General features: G+C 48.3%; 1 protein-coding gene across 1 annotated transcript in view; it reads right to left on the bottom strand.

The window, feature by feature from the left end:
* Positions 1-21,923, bottom strand: part of LOC115193486 (sprouty-related, EVH1 domain-containing protein 2) — a 45,602-nt gene that overhangs the window by 11,637 nt on the left and 12,042 nt on the right. The window contains exons 2-4 of the mRNA XM_029752170.1: positions 15,819-16,014; positions 13,513-13,681; positions 9,984-10,048 (exon numbers count right to left, since the gene is read on the bottom strand). Of these exons, the coding sequence (XP_029608030.1) occupies positions 9,984-10,048; positions 13,513-13,681; positions 15,819-16,014 (430 nt within the window). The remainder of the gene's footprint in view (positions 1-9,983; positions 10,049-13,512; positions 13,682-15,818; positions 16,015-21,923) is intronic.

The raw sequence follows: 21,923 nt of genomic DNA, 5'->3' as shown, positions 1-21,923 counted from the left end.
CCCCCACTCTACCCTCCCCCCCCCCCCCCCACTCTACCCTCTCTGCCCCTCCCCCCCTCTACCCTCTCTCCCCCCCTTCTTCCCCCCACCCTCTCTGCTTCCCCCCCACTCTACCCCTCTACCCCTCTCTGCTTCCCCCCCACTCTACCCTCTCTTACCCCCCTCTGCTTCCCCCACCTCTACCCTATCTGCCCCCCCCCACTCTACCCTCTCTGCCCCCCCCCACTCTACCCTCTCTTACCCCCCTCTGCTCCCCCCTCTGCTTCCCCCACTATACCCTCTCTGCCCCCCCACTCTACCCTCTCTGCCCCCCCACTCTACACTCTGCTTCCCCCCACTCTACCTCTCTTACCCCCACCTCTGTCCCCACCTACTCCTCTGCCCCCCCCCCCCACTCTACCCTCTCTGCTCCCCCCCCACGCTTCCCCCCACTCTACCCCTCTCTGCCCCTCCCCCCCACCTCTAACCCTCTCTGCCCCCCCCCCCACTCTACCCTCTCTGCCCCTCCCCCCCCACTCTACCCTCTCTGGCCCCCCCCCACTCTAACCTCTCTGCCCCTCCCCCCCACTCTACCCTCTCTGCCCCCCCACCCCCCCCACTCTACACTCTCTGCTCCCCGGGTCATTCTACAAAAATTGAGGCTTTCCCTGTCCCGGACTTATTCACCAGGAAAAACCACTTAAAAGTGTGAGATAATGACACAAAACATTTTGGGGTTTTTAATTTAAGTGTTTTACTATTAATAAAACATATGTAAGACAGTTATACTGCAAACAATCTTTGTATATATTGTAGCGCACGGTCAGTACCATGAAATTGGCTTGTCCCTCAGGTCAGGAGTCATGGTTTAGTGATATATTTTGAGTTTAAAATATATTTTTCTCCCTCTTTAAATGTCATAATACAAAGAAAAGTATTAGTTATTTAGGTGGACTACTTAAAAACTAAAATATCAAATAAATATTACAAATCATTTACAAGTAATAGCTGTCCCCCAATTTCATGTCACTGGTGTTAAAATTTATAAAAACCCACCACTTTGAAAAAATGCTAACATCTTTGCCAAATTCTTCCTGGGTCAAAGGTTCATTGGAGACGGGACTGTTTTGAAAAGCACATGGTGAGCGTGCACTCTCTCTTCATCTGTTAACAATTTGATGATTAACTTGGTCATTTCATGCGAGGACTTAAGATGTGTCACTGGTGTTATACAGTTTATAGTAAGGGGAAAGGAAATTGGATATAAATTATTGATAAAATTGCATGATTAAGTGATTTATTTACAATTTAAGAAGTGTGGTTTGAGCTACAGTGGCCGCCATCTTAGATATGCCATCTTGTCTGCAGATTTGCCACTGGTGTTACTGTTCTTGCTGGTAACACCAGTGACATGGCGATAACGCCAATGACAATCAATAACACCACAAACTTTTTTCTCAACGTAATGTTTTATAAAACCGTCAACAATTATATTTAAAAAAAGACTTAATAGTATTTTATTTACTGTTTCAATATTGTAATCACATAATATGGCTTTCCTTTTGATTAGATATGGGTGAAATAAGGTGCTGCTGAAAAGCGGTTAGACTCTACAGACAGCGCAGGCATGCTGACCCACACCACAGGAGCAGCCCACCCTTAAAGAAAACACCAGACTACTGAAAGGATTTTAGAGAGTCAGAAAAAGGAGGAGTGCAGGATCTCACAGAAAGAGAAGAAAGGCAGGAGTGGAAGGTAATGGCGGATCAGACAGGATCAGACAGGCAAAACACAGAGAGATTGAGAGCAGGAACCACAGTGTTGATCCCCATCCACTCCAGACAGTGAACCCAGTACTGCAATTAAGACCAATGTGTCTGTAGGAAGACTAAGTAACTCTGGAGATACAGAGTACATATAAGGGATAATTCACCAAATTACAAAATGACTTATTGGTTTCTTTACCATGTATGCAGTCTATGGACAAGGTATGACAGCGAGCCATGCTTTGGTTTACCTGGCCATTGTTTCTGCTGCTAATATTTGCATTTGTGGCACAAACCAAAGCATTGATTGCTGTTATACCTTGTCCATAACTGCTTACACGGTAAGGAAACCAATATGTCATTTCGTAATTCAGATGAACTATCCTTTTTAAGTAGGCCTAGACAATGTTTGTCACATGGCACGAGAATTTGATATATACTGTCTATATATATATATATATATATATATGATATATACGTAGTTTTGTGGCGTGACAGAGTCGGATTTCATGTTTGTATTATGTTGCATCTTACACTGGAATCAAATACAATTCTATATACATCTTTACAGACACAAATCTGTTGTGTTATGAAAGACACATTTTAGTCTTAATCTTTGACCAATAATCCTCCTTTTAATTTTCATATTAAATCAACACATTTTATCAAATCTGAAATGATTTGTAATTAAAAATATTACTAATAAATTGATTAAAATTTGTTTGAAATAATCTTATGTTTGTCATTGGTTTCACATTGTGTCACTGGTGTTACATTTCATCACTGGTGTTACTGTATGGGATATTGGTGTTCTGACATCAGAGTTGCCCAATTTAATTGGATTTTTGTATTTGTTGCTACATTCATTAGAAAACATTTAAGGATATGATCATTACATTTTGATGATTCAACCTCAATTATTTCTAATGTTACAAACAACAAAACAATAGTAGAAATGGAAAAAATGTTAGACAATAGAACTGTATCTGTTTTAAAGTCAATTATTACTATTCCAAACACGTTCTTAGTTTTATCATAACCTGTTCTGTCTTTGATTATATAAAGACAGAAATGACATTCTAGAAAGCCTGAATTATTATCTAAAATATAGGTAACACCAGCGACCAAAAGGCAGCACCAGCATTTCTTTTTGTAATGTAGTAAAAATATAAAAATGTGTTAAGCTGTCATTTATGTTGATTTATAATGTTAAGGGGTTAACTATCTGACTAAGTTTTGACTTTAAAAAAAAAATGCAATTTGTAAAAGTTGGCTGTTCAAAAAGCCACCATTTTCATAGAATGACCCTCCCCAACTCTGCTTCCCCCTCTCTGCTTCCCTCCCCTCTACCCTCTCTGCTTCCTCCCCTCTCTGCTTCCCTCCCCTCTACCCTCTCTGCTTCCCTCCCACCTACCCTCTCTGCTTCCCTCCCCTCTCTGCTTCCCTCCCCTCTACCCTCTCTGCTTCCCTCCCCTCTACCCTCTCTGCTTCCCTCTACCCTCTCTGCTTCCCTCTCAACTACCCTCTCTGCTTCCCTCCCAACTACCCTCTCTGCTTCCCTCCCAACTACCCTCTCTGCTTCCCTCCCCTCTACCCTCTCTGCTTCCCTCCCCTCTACCCTCTCTGCTTCCCTCCCCTCTACCCTCCTCTGCTTCCCTCCCACCTACCCTCTCTACCCTCTCTGCTTCCTTCCCCTCTATAACCTCTCTGCTTCCCTCCCAACTACCCTCTCTGCTTCCCTCCCAACTACCCTCTCTGCTTCCCTCCCAACTACCCTCTCTGCTTCCCTCCCACCTACCCTCTCTGCTTCCCTCCCACCTACCCTCTCTGCTTCCCTCCCTCTACCCTCTCTGCTTCCCTCCCCCTCTACCCTCTCTGCTTCCCTCCCCTCTACCCTCTCTGCTTCCCTCTCCTCTACCCTCTCTCTGCTTCCCTCCCCTCTACCCTCTCTGCTTCCCTCCCCTCTAACCCTCTCTGCTTCCCTCCCAACTACCCTCTCTGCTTCCCTCCCACCTACCCTCTCTGCTTCCCTCCCCCCTACCCTCTCTGCTTCCCTCCCCTCTACCCTCTCTGCTTCCCTCCCCTCTACCCTCTCTGCTTCCCTCCCCTCTACCCTCTCTGCTTCCTCCCTCCCCTCTCTGCTTCCCTCCCCTCTCTGCTTCCCTCCCCTCTCTGCTTCCCTCCCCTCTACCTCTCTGCTTCCCTCCCCTCTACCCTCTCTGCTTCCCTCCCACCTACCCTCTCTGCTTCCCTCCCCTCTACCCTCTCTGCTTCCCTCCCCTCTACCCTCTCTGCTTCCCTCCCCTCTACCCTCTCTGCTTCCCTCCCACCTACCCTCTCTGCTTCCCTCCCCTCTACCCTCTCTGCTTCCCTCCCCTCTACCCTCTCTGCTTCCCTCCCCTCTACCCTCTCTGCTTCCCTCCCCTCTACCCTCTCTGCTTCCCTCCCCTCTACCCTCTCTGCTTCCCTCCCCTCTACCCTCTCTGCTTCCCTCCCACCTACCCTCTCTGCTTCCTTCCCCTCTATCCTCTCTGCTTCCCTCCCAACTACCCTCTCTGCTTTCCTCCCAACTACCCTCCCTGCTTCCCTCCCACCTACCCTCTCTGCTTCCCTCCCCTCTACCCTCTCTGCTTCCCTCCCCTCTACCCTCTCTGCTTCCCTCCCCTCTCTGCTTCCCTCCCCTCTACCCTCTCTGCTTCCCTCCCCTCTACCCTCTCTGCTTCCCTCCCCTCTACCCTCTCTGCTTCCCTTCCCTCTACACTCTCTGCTTATCTCCCCTCTACCCTCTCTGCTTCCCTCCCCTCTACCCTCTCTGCTTCCCTCCCCTCTACCCTCTCTGCTTCCCTCCCCTCTACCCTCTCTGCTTCCCTCCCACCTACCCTCTCTGCTTCCCTCCCACCTACCCTCTCTGCTTCCCTCCCTTCTACCCTCTCTGCTTCCCTCTCCTCTACCCTCTCTGCTTCCCTCCCACCTACCCTCTCTGCTTCCCTCCCCTCTACCCCTCTCTGCTTCCCTCCCAACTACCCTCTCTGCTTCCCTCCCACCTACCCTCTCTGCTTCCCTCCCCCCTACCCCTCTCTGCTTCCCTCCCCTCTACCCTCTCTGCTTCCCTCCCCTCTACCCTCTCTGCTTCCCTCCCCTCTACCCTCTCTGCTTCCCTCCCCTCTCTGCTTCCCTCCCCTCTACCCTCTCTGCTTCCCTCCCACCTACCCTCTCTGCTTCCCTCCCCTCTACCCTCTCTGCTTCCCTCCCCTCTACCCTCTCTGCTTCCCTCCCACCTACCCTCTCTGCGTCCCTCCCCTCTACCCTCTCTGCTTCCCTCCCACCCTACCCTCTCTGCTTCCCTCCCCTCTACCCTCTCTGCTTCCCTCCCACCTACCCTCTCTGCTTCCCTCCCCTCTACCCTCTCTGCTTCCCTCCCCTCTACCCTCTCTGCTTCCCTCCCCTCTACCCTCTCTGCTTCCCTCCCCCCTCCCCTCTCTGCTTCCCTCCCACCTACCCTCTCTCTCTCCAGGTCTACTTCCAGTCTGTATGAGTAGCATTATCCTGGCCCCTTTCCTCTCAGGCTTTGGTCTAAGTCAAATCTTGGCCAGACACGAAACACACCAGCAGCCAGCTGACTCTGCACATCGTGTGTGTCTGTGTGACTCCACATTGCTGAGCGCCCAGACAGATATTTTGGACAGGCAGGCAGGGGGACAGCCTCTGGGGGCATTGCAGGCAGCAGAGTACTAGCTGACAGGCTGGGCATGATTTTTGCCGTCTGTGTTCCAAATGGTGCCCTATTCCCTATATAGTGCACTACTTTAGACCAGGACCCTATTCCCTATATAGTGCACTACTTTAGACAAGGACCCTATTCCCTATATAGTGCACTACTTTTAACCAGGACCCCTAGGAAATAGGGTGTTATTTAGGACGCAAAGGCACTCCCTCTGACCTATCTTTTTGTCTGTCTGTCGCTGCACACACACCGGCAGGCCAGGGGGAAGTGTGTGTGAGAGCCACTTTATTTAGCTTTTTCAACCGGCCCCCCCCTCCCTCCCTCTCCCCCCCCCCTCCCTCCCTCCCTCCCTCCCTCCCTCCCTCCCTCCCTCCCTCCCTCCCTCCCTCCCTCCCTCCATGGCCAGCGTTGAGATCTACCCACAGAGTGGACTGTAATGTTGGTTGGTTGTTACAAAGCCCTTCAGAATGTCTGGCCAAAAATAACAACACCCCCCAACCCAAACCCCCTGTACCCCCCCCCCCCCTCCTCCCCTCTCTCTCTGGGGCTGCAAGCGGGTGGATCTGAGGGTACTCCTGTCTGTCAATCAGTTCTGGCTACCCCTGCCACCAGCGCTGGGTCATATTCATTAGTGCACATCGTAGGAAAACATTTTTTGCAACAGAAAACAAAAAACAAGCGTTTCTTATTGGCCAAGTTGAGGTAGTCCCTCCCCGTTTCGGTGTGTTTTCTTCCATTTGGTGTCTAGTGAATACAACCCTGGTCTCATTACTGCTGATCATTCACACTACACAGACCACCTCTCCTTTGTTTCTACTGCAGCCCACGACACACAGAGACACTACACAGAGACACTACACAGACCACCTCTCCTCTGTTTCTACTGCAGCCCCCGACACACAGAGACACACAGACACTACACAGACCACCTCTCCTCTGTTTCTACTGCAGCCCACGACACACAGAGACACACAGAGACACACACAGACCACCTCTCCTCTGTTTCTACTGCAGCCCACGACACAGAGACACACAGAGACACTACACAGACCACCTCTCCTCTGTTTCTACTGCAGCCCACGACACACAGAGACACACAGACCACCTCTCCTCTGTTTCTACTGCAGCCCACGACACACAGAGACACACACAGAGAGACACATACAGACCACCTCTCCTCTGTTTCTACTGCAGCCCACGACACACAGAGACACACAGACCACCTCTCCTCTGTTTCTACTGCAGCCCACGACACACAGAGACACACAGAGACACTACACAGACCACCTCTCCTCTGTTTCTACTGCAGCCCACGACACAGAGACACACAGAGACACTACACAGACCACCTCTCCTCTGTTTCTACTGCAGCCCACGACACACAGAGACACACACAGACCACCTCTCCTCTGTTTCTACTGCAGCCCACGACACACAGAGACACACACAGACCACCTCTCCTCTGTTTCTACTGTAGCCCACGACACACAGAGACACTACACAGACCACCTGTCCTCTGTTTCTACTGCAGCCCATGACACACAGAGACACACAGAGACACACACAGACCACCTCTCCTCTGTTTCTACTGCAGCCCACGACACACAGAGACACACAGAGACACACACAGACCACCTCTCCTCTGTTTCTACTGCAGCCCACGACACACAGAGACACACACAGACCACCTCTCCTCTGTTTCTACTGCAGCCCACGACACACAGACACACAGAGACACACACAGACCACCTCTCCTCTGTTTCTACTGCAGCCCACGACACAGAGACACACAGAGACACTACACAGACCACCTCTCCTCTGTTTCTACTGCAGCCCACGACACACAGAGACACACACAGAGAGACACATACAGACCACCTCTCCTCTGTTTCTACTGCAGCTCACGACACACAGAGACACACAGACCACCTCTCCTCTGTTTCTACTGCAGCCCACGACACACAGAGACGCACAGAGACACTACACAGACCACCTCTCCTCTGTTTCTACTGCAGCCCACGACACACAGAGACACACAGAGACCACCTCTCCTCTGTTTCTACTGCAGCCCACGACACACAGGGGACACACAGAGACACACAGAGAGACACACAGAGAGAGAGAGGATGTTGTGGAGAGAAGAGGGGGAAGGGGAGGTGAAAGAGGAAGACAGCAGCTAAATGTCTGAAAACTAGAAGAATGGCAGCAAAATACACCTTTCTCTCTCTGTCCTCTGTCTTCTCTCTCTCTCAACAAAAATAGTGTCCGCTCAGCGAGAGGCAGGGGAGGGGAGTTGGGTTAAGTATAGGCTAGCCCATGAGGAATAATTGAGGAAGAATGTGCTTCCTAGCCCTGTCCCCCCCTCCCCCCTTCTCTTTTGTGTGTGTGTGTGTGTGTGTGTGTGTGTGTGTGTGTGTGTGTGTGTGTGTGTGTGTGTGTCTACACAGGGTAGTAAATCCAGAGCAGTATTTCCTGTCTGACACGCCACCACTCACCTCGCACCACACCGGGCCACTGCTGCTAACTTTAGGAGAGGTGGTCAACAGGAGCCTCAGCCTGTGCAGAGGTGTGTGTGTGTGAACTCAGACCATTCATCCAGCTCTAACAGACAGTTGAAGTCAAGATGAGCCACTTCCTCTACCCCCCCATCCACCCTTCTCTCTCTCTGACTGCTGCTAAATCACAGTGTCACAAAGCTTAGATGCAGCTGCCAACGTTAGTTCGATTGTGGTGGTGGTGAGTGGTGGGGGGGGGTGGTGGTAACAGGAAGTGACCTTTTGACCCGGCCTGCTCCCAGTGTCACGCTACAGGATGGTGTAGGAAACACACACCACAGACCCGTAATAGCGGGCGTAGTGGGTAGCAGTGAGCGGTAGACATGTAACAGGGATGCCTTTATGAGTGACCTATGATAGATAAGGGCTTTGGGCTGGGCTTATGTAATGAAATGATGGTCATCACCATATCTCTGACAGTTAAAACATCTAAATGAGTCAGGGTGTCACGTCCTGACCCTTGTAAGAGGTCATTTGCCATAGTAGAGTGGTCAGGGCGTGACAGGTGGTTGTGTTGGGTGGTTTTGGGTTTTCTGTTTATATGTGGGGTTTTTCTAGTATTCTATTTCTATGTTTTGTTTCCCAGGTTTTGGCCGGGTATGGTTTCCAATCAGAGGCAGGTGTCTTTCGTTGTCTCTGATTGGAAGCCATACTTAGGCAGCCTGTTTTCCTTTGGGGTTTGTGGGTAGTTGTTTTCCGTTGTGTCTACGTACCTGACTGACCTGTTGGCTGTCGTTTTGTTATTTTGTTGAAGTGTTATTAATAAAGGAAATATGAGCACTTTACACGCTGCGCCTTGGTCCCCTTTCAACGACCCCTGTGACACAGGTCGTGTTTACGGTGAACACGTCATCTCTGACAGTTAAAACGTCTAAATGAGACGGGTCGTGTTTACGGTGAACACGTCATCTCTGACAGTTAAAACATCTAAATGACACAGGTCGTGTTTACGGTGAACACGTCATCTCTGACAGTTAAAACATCTAAATGAGACGGGTCGTGTTTACGGTGAACACGTCGTCTCTGACAGTTAAAACATCTAAATGAGACGGGTCGTGTTTACGGTGAACACGTCGTCTCTGACAGTTAAAACATCTAAATGAGACGGGTCGTGTTTACGGTGAACACGTCATCTCTGACAGTTAAAACATCTAAATGAGACGGGTCGTGTTTACGGTGAACACGTCGTCTCTGACAGTTAAAACATCTAAATGAGTCAGGTCGTGTTTACGGTGAACACGTCATCTCTGACAGTTAAAACATCTAAATGAGACGGGTCGTGTTTACGGTGAACACGTCATCTCTGACAGTTAAAACATCTAAATGAGACGGGTCGTGTTTACGGTGAACACGGCATCTCTGACAGTTAAAACATCTAAATGAGACGGGTCGTGTTTACGGTGAACACGTCATCTCTGACAGTTAAAACATCTAAATGAGACGGGTCGTGTTTACGGTGAACACGGCATCTCTGACAGTTAAAACATCTAAATGAGACAGGTCGTGTTTACGGTGAACACGGCATCTCTGACAGTTAAAACATCTAAATGAGACGGGTCGTGTTTACGGTGAACACGTCATCTCTGACAGTTAAAACATCTAAATGAGACGGGTCGTGTTTACGGTGAACACGTCATCTCTGACAGTTAAAACATCTAAATGAGACAGGTCGTGTTTACGGTGAACACGGCATCTCTGACAGTTAAAACATCTAAATGAGACAGGTCGTGTTTACGGTGAACACGGCATCTCTGACAGTTAAAACATCTAAATGAGACGGGTCGTGTTTACGGTGAACACGTCGTCTCTGACAGTTAAAACATCTAAATGAGACGGGTCGTGTTTACGGTGAACACGTCGTCTCTGACAGTTAAAACATCTAAATGAGACAGGTCGTGTTTACGGTGAACACGTCGTCTCTGACAGTTAAAACATCTAAATGAGACAGGTCGTGCTTACAGTGAACACGTCATCGTCGCCCAGTTCCGCCTCATTCTGGAGTGTTGAGGAGGACGTCGTGGAGCCTACGGGGAGCAAAGAGTGGCAAAATTAACTATCTCAGGTTGTGCACTATTTTCAGGTATGGACTTTCCAATCGCATTGTTACACCTTAATTCATAATAATCATTTGACGCATGATTATATTTGTCATATTTCACACATGTACAAATGTATATTAGGGGCGGCAGGTAGCCTAGTGGTTAGAGAGTTGGACTTGTAACCGAAAGGTTGCAAGATCGAATCCCCAAGCTGACAAGGTAAAAATCTGTTCTTCTGCCCCCGAACAATTGCCACGTCCTGACCAGTAGAGGGTGTAGTTGGGTCAGGACGTGGCAGGAGAGTCTGTGTGTTTTTTATTGTTTCATTAATTTTGGCCGTGTGACTTCCAATCAGGCACAGCTGTAGAGGGTTGTGGCTGATTGGGAGTCACACATAAGTTGCCTACTTTTTGCCTTTTGGGTTTGTGGGTAATTGTTCTTGTCATTGTGCTTGTACCTGACAGGACTGTGTTGGCTGTCAGTTTTTGTTGTTTTGTAAATTGCATAGTGTTCGTTTAATTAAATATGACGAACCCTAACTCCGCCGCATTTTGGTCCACTTCTTCCTCAGACAGCCGTTACAGAATTACCCACCAAACCAGGACCAAGCAGCGGAAGAGGAAGGAGCAGCAGGACTACAGCGTTATGGACAAATGGACTTGGGAACAAATCCTGGACGAAGAGGGACCATGGACTCAGGCTGGGGATTATCGCCTCCCGCAGTGGGAGATTGAAGCGGCGAGAGCGGAGAGGCGCTATTACGAGGAGAGAGAGCGCAACGAGCGCGAGAGGCAGCCCCAATAATTTTTTTGGGGGGGGCACACGGGACAGTCAGTGGAGCTGAGGTCGGAACCAGAGCCAGTCGGGATGACATTGGAGGTGAGCGAGGGATATGAGGCAGAGACTGTGACGGGGTTAATGGGGAAATTAAGGGAGAGAGAGATGAGAGAGCTGCTAGTGTGGTGCATAAGGCACGGCATTCGCCCTAAGGAGCGTGTCGGGGATATGATATCACCTGAGGCAGCTCTTCATACTCGTCCTGAGGTGCGTGCGGGTTGTCTGGTAAAGACTGTGCCTGCGCCCAGAAACAGGCCTCCTGCATGTCTTCCCAGCCCTGCACGTCCTGTGCCTACGCCCAGAACCAGGCCTCCTGCATGTCTTCCCATCCTGGTCAAGCCCGTGCCTCCTCCACGGACCAGTCCTCCAGTGGGTCTCCCTATCCTGGTCAAGCCCGTGTCTCCTCCACGGACCAGTCCTCCAGTGGGTCTCCCTATCCTGGTCAAGCCCGTGTCTCCTCCACGGACCAGTCCTCCAGTGGGTCTCCCTATCCTGGTCAAGCCCGTGTCTCCTCCACGGACCAGTCCTCCAGTGGGTCTCTCCACCCTGGTCTCACCTGTGCCACCTCCTCAAACCAGGCCTCCAGCGGGTCTTCCCAGACTGGTGAGTCTAGGGCCTGCGCCCAGAGCCAGGCCTCCTTCAGGTCTCCCCAGCCTGGTGAATCCTGGGCCACAGTCGTCGGAGCTGCCTGCCAGTCAACAGTCGTCGGAGCTGCCCGCCAGTCAACAGTCGTCGGAGCTGCCCGCCAGTCAACAGTCGTCGGAGCTGCCCGCCAGTCAACAGTCGTCGAAGCTGCCCGCCAGTCAACAGTCGCCGGAGCTGCCCGCCAGTCAACAGTCGCCGGAGTGGCCAGACTGCGCTGAACTGCCGGAGTGGCCAGACTGCGCTGAACTGCCGGAGTGGCCAGACTGCGCTGAACTGCCGGAGTGGCCAGACTGCGCTGAACTGCCGGAGTGGCCAGACTGCGCTGAACTGCCGGAGTGGCCAGACTGCGCTGAACTGCCGGAGTGGCCAGACTGCCCTGATCTGCCGGAGTGGACAGACTGCCCTGAACTGCCGGAGTGGCCGGACTGCCCTGAACTGCCGGAGCTGCTGAACTGCCGGAGCTGCCAGACTGCCCAGACTGTCCCGAGCTGCCAGACTGCCCAGACTGTCCCGAGCTGCCAGACTGCCCAGACTGTCCCGAGCTGCCAGACTGCCCAGACTGTCCCGAGCTGCCAGACTGCCCCGAGCTGCCAGACTGCCCCGAGCTGCCAGACTGCCCAGACTGCCCCGAGCTGCCAGACTGCCCAGACTGCCCCGAGCTGCCAGACTGCCCCGAGCTGCCAGACTGCCCAGACTGCCCCGAGCTGCCAGACTGCCCAGACTGTCCCGAGTTGCCAGACTGTCCCGAGTGCCCAGACTGTCCCGAGTTGCCAGACTGCCCAGACTGTCCCGAGTTGCCAGACTGCCCAGACTGTCCCGAGTTGCCAGACTGCCCAGACTGTCCCGAGCTGCCAGACTGCCCCGAACTGCCAGACTGTCCCGAGCTGCCAGACTGGCCAGACTGCACCGAACTGCCAGAGTGGCCCGACTGCCCGGAACGGCCAGAACCGGAGCCACCTCCTGATATAGGTGGGTTGGGGAGGGGGGGTGTAGCACAGTGCCGTCGGTGACGGCAGCCACCCTCCCTTCCCTCCCTTATTGTTTAGGTGTTAATTTTTGTTGGGGATTTTCTGTGTTTTGTGTAGGTGCATTTCGGGGTATGCACCTTTGAGGGGGGGGTACTGTCACGTCCTGACCAGTAGAGGGTGTAGTTGGGTCAGGACGTGGCAGGAGAGCCTGTGTGTTTTTTATTGTTTCATTAATTTTGGCCGTGTGACTTCCAATCAGGCACAGCTGTAGAGGGTTGTGGCTGATTGGGAGTCACACATAAGTTGCCTACTTTGCCTTTTGGGTTTGTGGGTAATTGTTCTTGTCATTGTGCTTGTACCTGACAGGACTGTGTTGGCTGTCAGTTTTTGTTGTTTTGTAAATTGCATAGTGTTCGTTTAATTAAATATGACGAACCCTAACTCCGCCGCATTTTGGTCCACTTCTTCCTCAGACAGCCGTTACAACAATGCAGTTTACCCACTGTTCCTAGGCTGTCATTGTAAATAATATTTTGTTCTTAACTGACTTGCCTGGTTAAATAAAGGTTAAATAAAAATCATTAATATACGTGTGTGAATTGGAGATGTCGTTTCTATGTTCCAACTCCCCCTGAGATCTCCTCAGAGATTGGAGTCACGGCCAGAGTCACCATTGCCCAGTACCCCTGGAGCCCGGTACCCCTGGAGCCCAGTAACCCTAGAGCCCAGTAACCCTGGAGCCCAGTAACCCTGGAGCCGAGTAACCCTAGAGCCCAGTACCCCTGGAGCCCAGTACCCCTGGAGCCCAGTACCCCTGGAGCCCAGTACCCCTGGAGCCCAGCTCCGCTGGAGCCCAGCACCCCTGGAGCCCAGTACCCCTGGAGCAATTATGGTTAAGTGCCTTGCTCAAGGGCACAACGGCAGATTTTACCATCGTAGCACCTAGCATGCTACTCCTTTAAAAAGGCCCATGTCAGACCATTCCAGAGTTTCCCCTACCTTCTGTCATGTCCTCCATGGCTTTCCGTACGCCCCTGTCGAAGGCCCGGGCATCAGCAGGCCTCTGGAACGTCAGGCCACACCTCCTGTCCTCCACCATCCAATGGTGGAAGGTGGGCGTGGCCTTGGTGTACACAAGGTTCTTCCTCAGAGCACACTCCAGGATCACCTGCTTAATCACACAACAGACACATCAATCAATCAATCAATCAATCAATCAATCAATCAACCTATTAATCAATCATCATGATAATTGGTTAGCAGTGTTGTATTGTAGACCAACTTCAGTCGAGACCAGAACAATGAGTCCAATTTAACACTATATCGTACCATACTAGTTGTCATAGTGACAGCATGTTGACTACAGAAGACTAGACTATATTGTACTGTACTAGTTGTCATAGTGACAGCATGATGACTACAGAAGACTAGACTATATTGTACCGTACTAGTTGTCATAGTGACAGCATGTTGACTACAGAAGACTAGACTATATTGTACCGTACTAGTTGTCATAGTGACAGCATGTAGACTACAGAAGACTAGACTATATTGTACCGTACTAGTTGTCATAGTGACAGCATGTTGACTACAGAAGACTAGACTATATTGTACTGTACTAGTTGTCATAGTGACAGCATGTTGACTACAGAAGACTAGACTATATTGTACCGTACTAGTTGTCATAGTGACAGCATGTTGACTACAGAAGACTAGACTATATTGTACCGTACTAGTTGTCATAGTGACAGCATGTTGACTACAGAAGACTAGACTATATTGTACCGTACTAGTTGTCATAGTGACAGCATGTTGACTAGAGAAGACTAGACTATATTGTACTGTACTAGTTGTCATAGTGACAGCATGTTGACTACAGAAGACTAGACTATATTGTACCGTACTAGTTGTCATAGTGACAGCATGTTGACTACAGAAGACTAGACTATATTGTACCGTACTAGTTGTCATAGTGACAGCATGTTGACTACAGAAGACTAGACTATATTGTACCGTACTAGTTGTCATAGTGACAGCATGTTGACTACAGACGACTAGACTATATTGTACTGTATTAGTTGTTGTCATAGTGACAGCATGTTGACTACAGAAGACTAGACTATATCGTACTGTATTAGTTGTCATAGTGACAGCATGTTGACTAGAGAAGACTAGACTATATTGTACTGTACTAGTTGTCATAGTGACAGCATGTTGACTACAGAAGACTAGACTATATTGTACCGTACTAGTTGTCATAGTGACAGCATGTTGACTAGAGAAGACTAGACTATATTGTACTGTACTAGTTGTCATAGTGACAGCATGTTGACTACAGAAGACTAGACTATATTGTACTGTACTAGTTGTCATAGTGACAGCATGTTGACTACAGAAGACTAGACTATATTGTACTGTATTAGTTGTCATAGTGACAGCATGTTGACTACAGAAGACTAGACTATATTGTACCGTACTAGTTGTCATAGTGACAGCATGTTGACTACAGAAGACTAGACTATATTGTACTGTACTAGTTGTCATAGTGACAGCATGTTGACTACAGAAGACTAGACTATATTGTACCGTACTAGTTGTCATAGTGACAGCATGTTGACTACAGAAGACTAGACTATATTGTACTGTATTAGTTGTCATAGTGACAGCATGTTGACTAGAGAAGACTAGACTATATTGTACTGTATTAGTTGTCATAGTGACAGCATGTTGACTACAGAAGACTAGACTATATTGTACCGTACTAGTTGTCATAGTGACAGCATGTTGACTACAGAAGACTAGACTATATTGTACTGTACTAGTTGTCATAGTGACAGCATGTTGACTACAGAAGACTAGACTATATTGTACCGTACTAGTTGTCATAGTGACAGCATGTTGACTACAGAAGACTAGACTATATTGTACTGTACTAGTTGTCATAGTGACAGCATGTTGACTACAGAAGACTAGACTATATTGTACCGTACTAGTTGTCATAGTGACAGCATGTTGACTACAGAAGACTAGACTATATTGTACTGTACTAGTTGTCATAGTGACAGCATGTTGACTACAGAAGACTAGACTATATTGTACCGTACTAGTTGGCAATAATTTGTAATAAAACCTATTTTGGACATTTGTGACCCCTTATTGCCATTATGGAGCTGTTTGGTGTGTGTTTGGTGTGTGTTTGGTGTGTGTTTGGTGTGTTGGTGTGTGTTTGGTGTGTGTTTGGTGTGTGTTTGTGTGTCTGATGCTCACATGAGTCTCTGTCTTTATTTTCTCTTAGACCTGCCCACCTGTTTGTCCCGTAGCCGTTCTCCATGGATGAGGAAGTGGGAGTGACCCAGGGGGGCGAGCCCCAGCCCCAGCTCGGGGGGCAGGACCCTGCAGACTCCCACCCTGCTCAGAGCCCCCCCGTCCTGGGCCAACCAGCCTCCACTGGAATCATCCCTCACCATCACCACGGCTTTTACACACACGATGTAGCTGTCACTGGAGAGGGAGGGAGAGGGACGATCAACAGCATTATGAGTCAGCATTATTCATCATCACATTTCCTCGAGGTTAACGATTTTATGCTCCTGGATTCTCACCCTGGTGATGATAGACTGAGGGAAGGTGTATTTCACATTGCAGCCGACTCTTAAGGCAAGTTGAGCCTGAGGGATCTAATTCACCTTCCATCAAATACAACTAATCAATAGTACTAGGGTTCTAAATACAACTATTCAATAGTACTAGGGTTCTAAATACAACTAATCAATAGTACTAGGGATCTAAATACAACTAATCGATAGTACTAGGGTTCTAAATGCAACTAATCAATAGTACTAGAGATCTAAATACAACTAATCAATAGTACTAGGGTTCTAAATACAACTAATCAATAGTACTAGGGTTGTAAATACAACTAATCAATGGTACTAGGGTTGTAAATACAACTAATCAATAGTACTAGGGTTCTAAATACAACTAATCAATAGTACTAGGGTTCTAAATACAACTAATCAATAGTACTAGGGTTGTAAATACAACTAATCAATAGTACTAGGGTTCTAAATACAACTAATCAATAGTACTAGGGTTCTAAATACAACTAATCAATAGTACTAGGGTTCTAAATACAACTAATCAATAGTACTAGGGTTCTAAATACAACTATTCAATGGTACTAGGTTTCTAAATACAACTATTCAATAGTACAGGGTTCTAAATACAACTGACCAATAGTACTAGGGTTCTAAATACAACTAATCAATAGTACTAGGGTTCTAAATACACTGCTCAAAAAAATAAAGGGAACACTAAAATAACAAATCCTAGATCTGAATGAATGAAATAATATTTTTTCTTTACATAGTTGAATGTGCTGACAACAAAATCACACAAAAATAATCAATGGAAATCCAATGTATCAACCCATGGAGGACTGGATTTGGAGTCACACTCAAAATTAAAGTGGAAAACCACACTACAGGCTGATCCAACTTTGATGTAATGTCCTTAAAACAAGTCAAAATGAGGCTCAGTAGTGTGTGTGGCCTCCACGTGCCTGTATGACCTCCCTACAACGCCTGGGCATGCTCCTGATGAGGTGGCGGATGGTCTCCTGAGGGATGTCCTCCCAGACCTGGACTAAAGCATCCGCCAACACCTGGACAGTCTGTGGTGCAACGTGGCGTTGGTGGATGGAGCGAGACATGATGTCCCAGATGTGCTCAATTGGATTCAGGTCTGGGGAACAGGCGGGCCAGTCCATAGCATCAATGCCTTCCTCTTGCAGGAACTGCTGACACACTCCAGCCACATGAGGTCTAGCATTGTCTTGCATTAGGAGGAACCCAGGGCCAACCGCACCAGCATATGGTCTCACAAGGGGTCTGAGGATCTCATCTCGGTACCTAATGGCAGTCAGGCTACCTCTGGCGAGCACATGGAGGGCTGTGCGGCCCCCCAAAGAAATGCCACCCCACACCATGACTGACCCACCGCCAAACCGGTCATGCTGGAGGATGTTGCAGGCAGCAGAACGTTCTCCACGGCGTCTCCAGACTCTGTCACGTGCTCAGTGTGAACCTGCTTTCATCTGTGAAGAGCACAGGGCGCCAGTGGCGAATTTGCCAATCTTGGTGTTCTCTGGCAAATGCCAAACGTCCTGCACGGTGTTGGGCTCTAAGCACAACCCCCACCTGTGGACGTCGGGCCCTCATACCACCCTCATGGAGTCTGTTTCTGACCGTTTGAGCAGACACATGCTCATTTGTGGCCTGCTGGAGGTCATTTTGCAGGGCTCTGGCAGTGCTCCTCCTGCTCCTCCTTGCACAAAGGCGGAGGTAGCGGTGCTGCTGCTGGGTTGTTGCCCTCCTACGGCCTCCTCCACGTCTCCTGATGTACTGGCCTGTCTCCTGGTAGCGCCTCCATGCTCTGGACACTACGCTGACAGACACAGCAAACCTTCTTGCCACAGCTCGCATTGATGTGCCATCCTGGATGAGCTGCACTACCTGAGCCACTTGTGTGGGTTGTAGACTCCGTCTCATGCTACCACTAGAGTGAAAGCACCGCCAGCATTCAAAAGTGACCAAAACATCAGCCAGGAAGCATAGGAACTGAGAAGTGGTCTGTGGTCCCCACCTGCAGAACCAGTCCTTTATTGGGGGTGTCTTGCTAATTGCCTATAATTTCCACCTGTTGTCTATTCCATTTGCACAACAGCATGTAAAATGTATTGTCAATCAGTGTTGCTTCCTAAGTGGACAGTTTGATTTCACAGAAGTGTGATTGACTTGGAGTTACATTGTGTTGTTTAAGTGTTCCCTTTATTTTTTTGAGCAGTGTACAACTAATCAATAGTACTAGGGTTCTAAATACAACTAATCAATAGTACTAGGGTTCTAAATACAACTAATCAATAGCACTAGGGTTCTAAATACAACTAATCAATAGCACTAGGGTTCTAAATACAACTATTCAATAGTACTAGGGTTCTAAATACAACTATTCAATAGTACTAGGGTTCTAAATACAACTATTCAATAGTACAGGGTTCTAAATACAACTAATCAATGGTACTAGGGTTATAAATACAACTATTCAATAGTACTAGTATATCAGTCTGTCAGTCAGGATTCACCCACACATCACAGTTTGATACACTCCAACACGGACACTGACTTCTCAAGTGAGATATTCTGCCTGAGAAACATCCCCATAATATTCAATAACGCACAAAATGCATGAGAGAGAGAGACAGACTTCACTGACAGAGAGAGACTTCATTGGGAGAAAGAGAGATACTTCATTGAGAGAAAGAGAGAGAGATACTTCACTGTGAGAAAGAGAGAGACTTCATTGAGAGAAAGAGAGAGAGAGAGAGATGCTTCATTGTGAGGAAGAGAGAGAGACTTCATTGATAGAAAGAGAGATACTTCATTGAGAGAAAGAGAGAGAGATACTTAATTGAGAGAAAGAGATACTTAATTGTGAGAAAGAGAGAGACTTCATTGAGAGAAAGAGAGAGAGATACTTCATTGAGAGAAAGAGAGAGAGATACTTCATTGAGAGAAAGACAGAGAGAGACTTCATTGAGATAGAAAGAGACTTCATTGAGAGAAAGAGAGAGAGACTTCATTGAAAGAAAGAGAGAGAAAGAGACTGCATTGAAAGAGAAAGAGACTTCATTAACACTTGACCATTAACTTCCCAACCTCAGCCTCCTCTGGAACTGTGTTTGTCTCATATAATGATCTCTGAACCAGGGATTGGAAGGGACACACACAGGTGGCTAAACTGGTTCACCAGCTCCTACACACACACACTCACACACTACCAGAGACAGAGACAGGCAAACAGAGACAGACAAACAGAAACAGAGACAGACAAACAGAAACAGAGACAGACAAACAGAAACAGAGACAGACAAACAGAAACAGAGACAGACAGACAGACAAACACAGACAGGCAAACACAGACAGACAGACAGACAGACAGACAGACAGACAGACAGACAGACAGACAGACAGACAGACAGACAGACAGACAGACAGTGTTACGACCAGCTTTGTGGTCAATGTGACTATGCAGGCAGCTCTGCTCCAATACTGTCTGCTTTTCTAGGAGAGCTCAGAATCCACAGACATACATCCCACTAGTAGTTTGGATTGGGTCTGCCTGTCACACACACACACACACACACACACACACACACACACACACACACACACACACACACACACACACACACACACACACACACACACACACACACACACACACACACGCTGCATGAGTCATCAGCAGACAGCTTCTCTGCCTTCAGTCTGCATACAGCCACCAGACTACTCTAAATATATGACAGGCGTATGTATTTTTGTTGAAACTGGCCAAAGACAAACATGGAGAGTAACTCTCATCCATAATGACATAAGACTGTCTAGCTGGTCTGTCTCACTCTGATGATGACAGACTGTAGACCTGGTATGAACAGAGAGGAACTCTCATCCATAATGACATAAGACTGTCTAGCTGGTCTGTCTCACTCTGATGATGATAGACTGTAGACCTGGTATGAACAGAGAGGAACTCTCATCCACAATGACATAAGACTGTCTAGCTGGTCTGTCTCACTCTGATGATGACAGACTGTAGACCTGGTATGAACAGAGAGGAACTCTCATCCATAATGACATAAGACTGTCTAGCTGGTCTGTCTCACTCTGATGATGACAGACTGTAGACCTGGTATGAACAGAGAGGAACTCTCATCCATAATGACATAAGACTGTCTAGCTGGTCTGTCTCACTCTGATGATGACAGACTATAGACCTGGTATGAACAGAGAGGAACTCTCATCCATAATGACATAAGACTGTCTAGCTGGTCTGTCTCACTCTGATGATGACAGACTGTAGACCTGGTATGAACAGAGAGGAACTCTCATCCATAATGACATAAGACTGTCTAGCTGGTCTGTCTCACTCTGATGATGACAGACTGTAGACCTGGTATGAACAGAGAGGAACTCTCATCCATAATGACATAAGACTGTCTAGCTGGTCTGTCTCACTCTGATGATGACAGACTGTAGACCTGGTATGAACAGAGAGGAACTCATATGAGGGGGTAGTAACATATCCGCCCTGTGACGACAGCTGGGTGAAACACAGCAGACAGACAGACAGACAGACAGACAGACAGACCCTATAATCTGAGGTCAGGCCACAACACAGACCTACTGCACCGGGCAAGGGAGGGGTGTACACATAAACACATACCATAACCACACACACACACACACACACACACACACACACAGGACAGCTACTAACTTCTGCCTATCCTGGCTCCTTCCAAACCCTCGTGGTGGTCACACCCCATCAAACACACAGGCCATTAAAAGACAGAGACATATAGTCTGTCTGTCTGAGTGGCGTCCATCCTTCCACCACTCCTTCCTAGCAGACTGCATGATGGGATTATAATCTGTTACCAGGGCCTGCTTCAGGTAGACTGTATGATGGGTTTCTAATCTGTTACCTGGGCCTGCTTCAGGTAGACTGTATGATGGGATTCTAATCTGTTACCAGGGCCTGCTTCAGGTAGACTGTATGATGGGATTCTAATCTGTTACCTGGGCCTGCTTCAGGTAGACTGTATGATGGGATTCTAATCTGTTACCTGGGCCTACTTCAGGTAGACTGTATGATGGGATTCTAATCTGTTACCTGGGCCTGCTTCAGGTAGACTATATGATGGGATTCTAATCTGTTACCTGGGCCTGCTTCAGGTAGACTGTATGATGGGATTCTAATCTGTTACCTGGGCCTGCTTCAGGTAGACTGTATGATGGGATTATAATCTGTTACCAGGGCCTGCTTCAGGTAGACTGTATGATGGGATTATAATCTGTTACCTGGGCCTGCTTCAGGTAGACTGCATGATGGGATTCTAATCTGTTACCAGGGCCTGCTTCAGGTAGACTGTATGATGGGATTCTAATCTGTTACCAGGGCCTGCTTCAGGTAGACTGCATGATGAGTTTCTAATCTGTTACCAGGGCCTGCTTCAGGTAGACTGTATGATGGGATTCTAATCTGTTACCAGGGCCTGCTTCAGGTAGACTGTATGATGGGATTCTAATCTGTTACCAGGGCCTGTTTCAGGTAGACTGCATGATGGGATTCTAATCTGTTACCTGGGCCTGCTTCAGGTAGACTGTATGATGGGATTATAATCTGTTACCTGGGCCTGCTTCAGGTAGACTGTATGATGGGATTCTAATCTGTTACCTAGGCCTGCTTCAGGTAGACTGTATGATAGGATTCTAATCTGTTACCAGGGCCTGCTTCAGGTAGACTGTATGATGGGATTATAATCTGTTACCTAGGCCTGCTTCAGGTAG

The sequence above is a fragment of the Salmo trutta genome, chromosome 5 (assembly GCF_901001165.1).
Source record: "Salmo trutta chromosome 5, fSalTru1.1, whole genome shotgun sequence".
NCBI classification, from domain to species: domain Eukaryota; kingdom Metazoa; phylum Chordata; class Actinopteri; order Salmoniformes; family Salmonidae; genus Salmo; species Salmo trutta.
Note: the sequence above shows the minus strand (reverse complement) of the source record. Positions and strands in the feature narration are given on the sequence as shown.